The 9,838-nt window shown below is 32.4% G+C and overlaps 1 protein-coding gene across 4 annotated transcripts; it reads right to left on the bottom strand.

Moving 5' to 3' along the window:
• Positions 1 to 518: 518 nt before the first annotated feature.
• Positions 519 to 8,255, bottom strand: LOC134694944 (uncharacterized). 4 transcript variants are annotated; one of them, XM_063556058.1, is made up of 3 exons: positions 8,111 to 8,255; positions 5,858 to 5,988; positions 519 to 1,920 (listed from the first exon to the last, which is right to left on the bottom strand). In XM_063556058.1, the coding sequence occupies exon 3, from the start codon at positions 1,870 to 1,872 to the stop codon at positions 913 to 915; it is 960 nt and encodes a 319-aa protein (XP_063412128.1). In that variant the 5' UTR covers positions 1,873 to 1,920; positions 5,858 to 5,988; positions 8,111 to 8,255; the 3' UTR covers positions 519 to 912. The 4 variants fall into 4 exon arrangements, with proteins under 4 accessions (XP_063412128.1, XP_063412129.1, XP_063412131.1 ...); XM_063556059.1 differs by lacking the exon at positions 8,111 to 8,255 and having other exon boundaries at positions 5,858 to 6,169; XM_063556061.1 differs by lacking the exons at positions 5,858 to 5,988; positions 8,111 to 8,255 and adding an exon at positions 5,280 to 5,309.
• Positions 8,256 to 9,838: the final 1,583 nt, after the last annotated feature.

Raw genomic sequence — 9,838 nt, 5'->3', positions numbered from 1 at the left:
CCCATTTTTTATATACATAGACGACATATGATCACATATAAGTGAGTTATCATTAGAATTCATCCAAATCTATCTAAATATGTTTTGTGAATAGTTTGAGCATGTGACTTATTCTGTTTGCTCCGTTCTTTTACGCCAATCTAAAAGTGCGTTAATTTATGGGAACGGCAAATAATGACCTCCACCTAGAGCGCTTCGATCCAAAAAATTGCCGTATTTGTCCTATTAGAATCGAAATAATTCATGGGGGCTTGAATATATCTAGATTTTACCACGGGTTGTCCCTTTATGCCGATATTGTACCCCTCGCTATCGCTCAGGGTAAAATATTTGTCATAAAGGGCCAACCCGTGGTAAAATAACGATATATTCAAGCCCCCATGAATTATTTCTTAAGTATCTGATGGAGTGATTTCTCATTGGAAATCATACCACATTTCCTTATTCTTATAGTTTTTGCTACAGGTAAATAGAATTAAAAAAACATTTTATTTCTTGGAATTTTCTTTACTGTTGGACTTTTAGTGACTCTTATATGTATACATAATAACTCAACTGATATAATAGATTATGTTTTTTATGAACAATATCCATTCCATCCGTTCAATATAAATTTCTTGTACAACTGGTATATACTAAAAAAATACGACCCCTGTTCTTGTCTTCTACGTGTATTTATCCACTTATTTTACCGGTTACACATGTAGTTCATCTAACTCAAATATAGACCGCGCTGGTTTCGTTATACTCATATGAACGACACTTACAATGTTAGTCTGGTCTAAACCAGTCTCTGTATAGAAGCGCGTATCATATGAGCATATCTCAGTTTCAAGCAGTATGACTTGTAGTGGCGGATCCATCAATTTTCATTTGGGTGATCCGTAAGCTACGCCTCCCGTTTATGAGATGTTAATCCATGTAGTTAAACCTGTCTTCCATTGCATACGATTCTACAGCTGGTCCGTCCTGTCCAGATGATGAAACGCCATCTTTATTATTCTCAGTTTGTTCGTTTTCTTCTCCTTCTAATGTTTCATACAAGTCAAAAGAGATCATCCCAATCACTATGACATTTTTCAATGAGAAAATAGATATTCCACGACTTAAACCATGCCATAAGATCATCCGGGTTATCAGTAACGGTAAATTGACAACAAATGCTAGTAACACTTTGTGAATCATAACAAGCTTATGTGACAGTTTGGCCTCTCCATACTTAGTTTTAGAAAGAGTTATAAGCGGTATTGTTGGTAATATAAAATTAATAAGCGCGATACCAATAATAGCATCGTCCATTCCTGTTGGAAAAGTGTCCCTTTCCTCTTTGGAAAACAAGATTTCCATACTGTCCACGCAGTCAAGAATATCGAATATTACTGTTCCCGTCAATTCGTCGATATATTTTCTTCTCGGGGAACCAGGCTTAGCATCATGATTTGTCGCTAACAATAATGCAAATATAACGCCGCCTAGAGCAATAGTTGTTTTCAATGTATTTGGTCCGAAAAAAATGTCTTCACTTAGAAGAAAAACAAAATCCTTGAAGGCAATTCCTACTTTGATCGCAAGTAATGTGGAGTAAGCAAACCACGATATCGGAACAAACAGCAGACTAGACGACTCTGGATCCGCATCTTTATCTCCATTTGGTTTCGCACGATTTAGATGTCTGTACGAAAGAAAAAAGCACAAACATAGCACTATGGCAACCACTATATCTGCTGCAATACACGCAAGCCACGCCTTCCCTTTATATGTCACTAAATAATAATCAAGTATTCCTGCTTGCAGAAAATGAAAACATAGACATAGAAATCTGCTAGGAAAATGTTTCACGGCTGTACAACATTTTGTAAAAACATTTGCCATTTCTATCAACGTGTCTGGTCAAATATATAATCTTCACATTGGAGATAGCTACAAAGAGAAAATAATATTGATGATAATTTTAAGTGACAAATGACATTGACTTAATTCAATGATATCATATTTCCATGGTGAATTATATTTGGTTGCTTGGCAACTTTTGCGTAGCAAATCATGACGTTTGAATTTGCAGTGAACATGGCGAGTTTCTGAATTTACTTATGAATTTATGAGGAACGCAAAAGCATAAAGACAAAGAGCGGGATAAAAGGTTCAACACGATCTAATATATTAAAGGACAACAAAGCAAAATATGAAAGTGTGTGTACATGCTATGAATAGTAGGAGCTCGAATCCTGGTGAGGGAAGAAATAAAAGTTACTCCCATAAATTTTCACACTTAACATTCATGTGCTTTTATTTAGAGTAATCACGCAATTAATAAAATTAATATAATGATCAAAAATAAACTAAAAGAAGGGCGGAAGATACCAGGGGGACATTCAAACTTATAGATCGAAAATAAACTGACAACACGATACCAGTATCACTTTTAACAAAAATTTTGAAAACTTGGTGTACTTAGAATTGGCATACTAATGTTATGACCATTTGATGTTCGAGAAGGGGGAAGTGGCCGGATTATTCTAACAATGAATATTCTGACCTGGTTAATAAAAAGATGAAAATAAATAACCTTCAACAAAAAGGAAAAAAGTGGATATTTCATAACATAAAACGCAGTTAAAATGTAACCAATCGCGTACAAAAATACGAATGAAACAAAAGCATGCGTAGCAATCGATATAAATAATCAGTCAATCCGACAAACAACAACCTCCCCGGAATATCAAAAGGTGGTCTTGGTGAAAATAGACATCGAAAAACCTCGCCTGTTACATATTTGTTTTTCGTTCATATTTTGTACATAAATAATGCCGTTATTTTTCTCGTTTGAATTGTTTTACATTGTTATTTCGAGGCCTTTTATGGCTGGTTATGCAGTATGGGCTTTGCTCATTATTCTAGGCCATACGGTGACCTATAGATGTTAATGTCTGTATCCTTTTGGTCTCTTGTGGAGGGTTGTCTTATTTGCAATCACACCACATCTTTTTTATATTAACACATACCATATTAATTTGAATACATGTACATCTGTAGATAAAAGTAGACGTAGTATGAGTGCCAATGAGACAACTCTCTCATAACGTAAACAAGTAAAGATCAAAGTACGGCCTTCAACATGGAGCCTTGGCTCACACCGAACATCAAGCTATATCTGTATATACATAAGTCGATTTTCAATCGTCAAAATAAAACAAATATTTGGACAGATCAAGTGAACGCGTACACTTACAATTCAGATCTTTATGTAATAACGGTAGATTAATATTTACCTTTTCTAGTTTTATTGAAATTTGGATCAAAGAATGAGTGTAGAAAAACAGTCAATCGATCACCAATAAAGTTGAATTTTGTATTTATTCTATCCACCTAGTATAATATTTGGTTTATAATAACTATCTGTTATGGAGAGACAAAGACGACCAGATAAGTTTAACCGATCAATAATGTCTACTTGAAGTAAGTAAGGATTTTTTTTATTTATATGTACTGATATCTGTATAATAGTTTCAACCTTCTTTGGTAATACATGTATATAGCGGTAAAATGTTAGAAGATATTTTTTGGATCCGATATACTATGTAATTGTAGTAGCGAACAAAAAATCGTCAGTCAGAAGGAAGTTAATAAATGAAGGGGAAAGGGGGGGGGGTCTTCTACCCTTTACGAAATGATATCCTTACCGTTACGTATAAAATTTGAAAAAAACATTAGTACATAGATTTAAATGTGTATCGCACAAAAAGGCGAAAAAATTTAAAAATACTCGATTTTATCTCGTAAAATAAAAAAACGAAAAACAAATATGTAACACATAAACAAACGACAACCACTGAATTACAGGCTTCTGACTTGGGGCAATGTAAAACAATTCAAACGAGAAAACAAACGACCTTATTTATGTAAAAAATTGAACGAAAAACAAATATGTAACCCATAAACAAACAAAAACCACTGGATTACAGCCTCCAGACTTGGGACAGGCACATACATAAATAATGTGGCGGGGTTAAACATGCAAGCGGGATCCCAACCCTCCCTTAACCGGAGACAGTGGTATAACAGTACAACATAAGAACGAACTATAAAACTATAAAATTTGCCAAGGTTTACATGTAGCAAGCATTGAAATTTTCTTCAAATGTTTTATACAATTTTATTTTCGAAAACAACGGAAATGACACTTTTTTGATTATTTTTTTTCAAAAATATTAAAAAAATTAAATTTTAAATGCCTTTATAATCTGATACAGGGAAATCTAACTTTTTTGTAAATCTACATATCCATAGAAATGTACACTCTTAATTTGAAGTAAACATTCCTTTATTACGAGGGGTAATTAGTGTATATATATTTTTTAACATTATTTGTATGCTCTTTTCGGTTCTTTTCGGTCCTTTTCGGTTCTTTTTGGTCCTATTCGGTCCTTTTCGGTTCTTTTCTGTAAATCGTCGCTCTTTTCTGTAAATCGTTGGACCGTGTAATTTAGTGCATAATTATCTATGCACGAGGAAAAATTCTGCGTTTTAATATTTAGAATAGATCATTAAAACATTTTTCAATGATAATATAACCATTGCTTCATTCAAATAGGTTCACTTGAAAAAAAGGACTGTAAAAAGAAAAAGAAATATCTTGGAACTGATGCAGATTATTACAAAAAGATTTGAGACACGATAACAAAAATATCCTAATTTTTGGCATTTTATGTATTTTTTTTCGAAATACGGTTCGACAACGTTAACGTACTCACCTCCGTATTCCTTCAAAAATCCTTGTTACTGTTGGGTTGTTGTCTCATTGGCACTTATACCACTTCTCCTTTTTATATGGTATAAAAGTTTCAATCATGTGAAATATTTGATGGAACAAGATAAAATTCAAGTTCTCTATAACTTATTCCTCCCCCAAGACATTTATCAATCGATTTTTCCTAAATGTTGTTGTCACCGAGAACTTTCTATTAATAAAAATATGGTAAAATAGTACAAGCTAAACAAAATTTGAATAATTCTTGATACCCTCCGGACGTATGGACAATATGAAATATGAATAAATTATCACTTTACATCTCTTATAATAATGAATTTGACTGAATGCAAAGAAAATTATTTAAATAATAAAAGTTTGCAATTATAGAAAAAGCTTACAATTATAACATTCACATTGAAAACAATGTATATATAGGTTTATAAATCTTTAATAATGTAGTCTCGTTTTATGAACCTGACGACTTGAAAATGTGAAAAAAACTAAAAGATTAAATAAGAGACATTTCTACCCTGACACTCGAAGCACTAGTCCTCCTCGTGTAGCTTTTGTTATGCAGGTATTTAAAATACGGATAAAAGAGATCGAATAAATGTACCGTTAGCCAAATAAAACAAATAACTGTTAAACCGGACGGGTATTCGGATCAGTACACATGAACTCTTGTGTGAAATACAAAATCTAATAAGGTCCATTAGCTAACAATAAATATTGCCTTGCTCATTTCTTACATGTGATAAAGTTATGATAAAGTTAAAGGAGAAAAAAAAATCACAAAACTGACAATAAATAAAAACTAACATTAAATATTACACTGACCAAAAACGTTAAAGTTGAATTAAACGTTAATCTCTTTTGCCATAACGCTTACATTTAAACAGGTACAATGTACATGTACCTAGCTCATTCAGTGGCTATTTTCAATTACACACCCTCCCCACCCGAGCAAGTCCATCTGATAAATGGGTGATTAAACTTAATGTTTAATGATCATTAACTTCTAGCATATCAAAATACTATAACGAGGACATGTTATTATACTTAAAAGTTTAAAGAATAAATGAAAATAAAATATGTCAAATTTCTTACCTTTTTCTTTTCAAATATCAGTAAATCGATTGACTGTACACGCATCAGTTGAGAAATCACAGTATACGCCCATAGCCTTGTTAATACCACGGGAGGGAAAATAATTGGACCACATGGTAATGGATTTGTCACTTAAAAGTAAATAAACACGAAAATGTGTCACAAATTTAAAAAAGTTGACGATTTGGAGCGTGTTTAAAATACTTTTGTTGGTAAGATTGATGACGCGTTAATCCATGCATATATAATGGTTTCGTTATTTAACAATTGAATTCTGCAGACGATCTATAAAGCAATTAATTACAAATACATTAAGAGATGAAAATCATCAGTTTTAATGGCTTTTATGGTGATCTCCTTATGTGCAATTATCATGCATTCAAATAAAGTAAATCTGCATGTCGGCCGGAAACTTGAGAGTATGGGATGAAGCCACCAAAGCTAGCACCTATTATATAACAAATACTTAGTTCAATTTTAAAATGTACAAAATAACCTCTATTTGTAATGACGCCAAATGGTTGATTTAATTGGGGTTTTTCTTTATTTTCAAAACTTTCAGATCCTAATGCCAATAGGGTTTTTAATGAAAATTAATATCAAAGCATATTCCCCTTAGCTAATGGTGCCAGAGACAATGAATATATATATATATTATATCAAAGGTATTTTTTTTTATATATTTCAGGTTCGGATAGTTACAAAAAAATCTGTAAGCTATTTGTAAAAGTTTTCGCTTGTGTTAAAAATTAAGAAAAAAGTTGTTTTTCTGACATGTAATACCAAGAAACTGCACGAATACTGATAATCATCAGATTCACCATATTTTAGAATATTATTGCAACATTCTATAACTATGTACATGTATATCTGACATTTAATAGTATACTTCAAAGGGTGTTCATCGACCTTGACTACTCATGAGGGTTTCGCACGGGTTGTACTCTATATATCTAAATCTGTATTACTGTTATAATGTCTTTACCGTATTTTGTATTCAATATAATACTATTTATACCATACCGTATTCCAAATATAAAAAAAAACAACTGATTATTAACTACATTGTAATGCTTTGTTAATCGGTTTGGATTATCTTCAATCCGATTGAGAATTAAATAAAGTAATCATATACTATGATCAAGGTTATTAGGTCAAGTAGACGATAAACATACCGCAAAAGATCGTATAAGATATTATACCTTATAAAATTATGGAGATGCGGTATGATGGCCAATCGAAAGATCTAACATGCATTGGATGTAAGCAATTAAAGGCAACCGTACGGCCTTCAACAATGAGAAAAGCCCATACCGAATGGTCGGTATAGTATAGTATAGTGAAGTTTTAGCTTTTAAATTAATAATGTAAGAGAAGTAAGTCTAGTTAAACAAACCATCAGTGGCGGATCCAGGGGGGGGGGGGGGGGTCCGGGAGTTGGAACCCTCTTTTTTGGACGATCCATGCATTTGAATGGGAGCATATAGTTGGAACCCCCCCCCCCTTTTTACTCTGGGTTGGGAACCCCCTTTTTAAAATGGCTGGATCCGCCACTGAACCATGCACCAAGTAGTCATTAGTTCAATGAAAATGGAAATGTTGAAGATTTTATCACTTGTGAACTGTTTTATTAAGAAAACAAAGATCCCATGAAAATGATGATATGCACGCCTATTGTAAATATGAACAAAAAGTCTTCATAATATGCTGAGTTCCAGTTTAAAAAAAATGGCGAAATTTCTGTCACTATGTACCCCTCCCCCCTAAAAAAAACCCGCTCCCCAAAAAACAACTAAAACCAAAAACTAATCATTAAATTTCCTTAAAAATATGAGAAAATCAAAATACCGAAATATCTGCATACCTATCGTACAAATGTATATGAGACAATGTATATGTATACATATGCTTAATATTAAATTTCTACCTTGAATACTGGAGGAGTGTTAGTAGGACGAAACATGCAGCCTTGTGTATATTAAGAACGGACGGACGGACGGGATTAAACAATATCAACTCCCCGACATTTTATCATGCAGTATATGGGCAAAAGCCATTAAACGAAATACAAATTTGATATAATGCAACACAAGAAAAGGACTGAATTACAGCCTTCTGACTACCGACAGGCACATACAGCATGTGGCGGTTTGAACATGCGCCCTAGGATGGACAGTGGTATAACAGCACAATATCAGAACAAACTTTTTTAAACAGGAGAGAAAAAAAAGCACACAAATACATCTAACTTACCATTCTGAAAGTACTCGCAGGTAATTACTGACACCTATAGTTTATAACCTAAACCAACTAATTAATGCATCGTGTATCCAAGAATAAAATATAATAATGCAATGTATCCTACATTGACCATCTGTAACACATGTACATTGTATGTGTGAAAGCTATCAACACATCTTGAAATGTTTTTATCATTAACGAAAGGAAATATAGTGCTTGCAAGTACATCAATTACATGAACACATTATCCCTTGAAAAAATAATAAGGATTAAAAAACAACATTTATAATCAGCATGCAACATGCACAATAGTACTTAAGATTTCCATAAAATTCGTTAAGTTCTTAATTCATCAATTAAACCTAACTTTTAATTTTTACAGTCTACAATCAAAACATGATTGTATGTACGCGTACTATATACTGATAACTTCTTCGGTATTTAAAGGATTGGGTCTATTAAAAACACGACAAAGTAAGGTAAATACACTAAACACAAAGACTTATCATAGCATTCTTCTCTTCTTCTTCCAATAATTTGCATACCACCTCTGGTGTATTATCGCAAATGAAACTCATCAGAATAAAATATAATATGTGTAGTTCCTATAATATTTTGGTATTTAACAGAATAAATATTTTAATTAAACATGCATGAGATTACCACAGTTTTGTTTGAGTTTGTGTTGTTGAATGTTGAAATCCCTTTAGATAATCCTTTTTTGTTAACCAGTTCGACAGTGAACGCATTTTGTTGACTTACTTGTAGCTACACAAGACAGTCACAGTGTAGAACACACATGTATTGGATTGATTGATTGTTGGTTGCTTTACGCCGCATTATACATGTATTGGAAGAGCTACGTATACATGAAATGTTGTTAACTGATATTACTTATTTTAATTATACATTGTAATAGTGTTCAAATTATGGACGACATTTTCAAACGCAATTGCTGATATTGAGGACAACAAGAAAATATAAAACATATAAATACACAGCACAATACCCCTTTATTCAATTAAAAACAATTACAGATGTGTACTAATGCTCACAAATGATTATTTTACCCTTGCTATAAATTTTCGATAGTAAACTGCAAAATGATGAGTTATTGATGTAAAAATGTATCATAAAGAATAGATATACATGTAGTATGGTCTCAGGTTTATTCAAAATTTCAGAAAGCCTAATAGGTACCACTTATTCATAGCCCCATTGCTTTCTGTGTTAAATTCTGCAATTTAAAGCATTAATGGCTAATTTGTTTAAAGTTCAAATAAAGTGCCAGTCATTTCATGTCAAAACTATACCTTATCCTGACTTGTGCTGAAAAATGATAGTGTTACCTCTTAATTGCATATTAGAGCGTATTTGTTCCTGTAGTTAGAAACTAAAAACAACAGTTACTTCAGATTAGAACAACAAGGCAAATGTGCTCTCCTTGTTACAATTTTTTTTTAATTATTTAAAAAGAAATCATTCAACAAGAGTTCTTTATATATCACAAGTCCACAAGCTTTCAAATGATACCAAAACTACCTAAATATTTTACCAATTGACAAAGATACAGCTATGTGTAGGAACCAATTTATTTAGAATATGTACTTGTTTCTTGTATGTTCTTTCCGTAACCATAACATAAATACGAGGGACAAATGTAAGCAAAATTTCATTCATAGCCATGTGTAAGAATAAACAGGAAACTGATGTGTGATTAATTTTATAATCTGGAAGCTC

Source organism: Mytilus trossulus, chromosome 13 (genome assembly GCF_036588685.1).
Source record: "Mytilus trossulus isolate FHL-02 chromosome 13, PNRI_Mtr1.1.1.hap1, whole genome shotgun sequence".
NCBI lineage: Eukaryota > Metazoa > Mollusca > Bivalvia > Mytilida > Mytilidae > Mytilus > Mytilus trossulus.
Note: the sequence above shows the minus strand (reverse complement) of the source record. Positions and strands in the feature narration are given on the sequence as shown.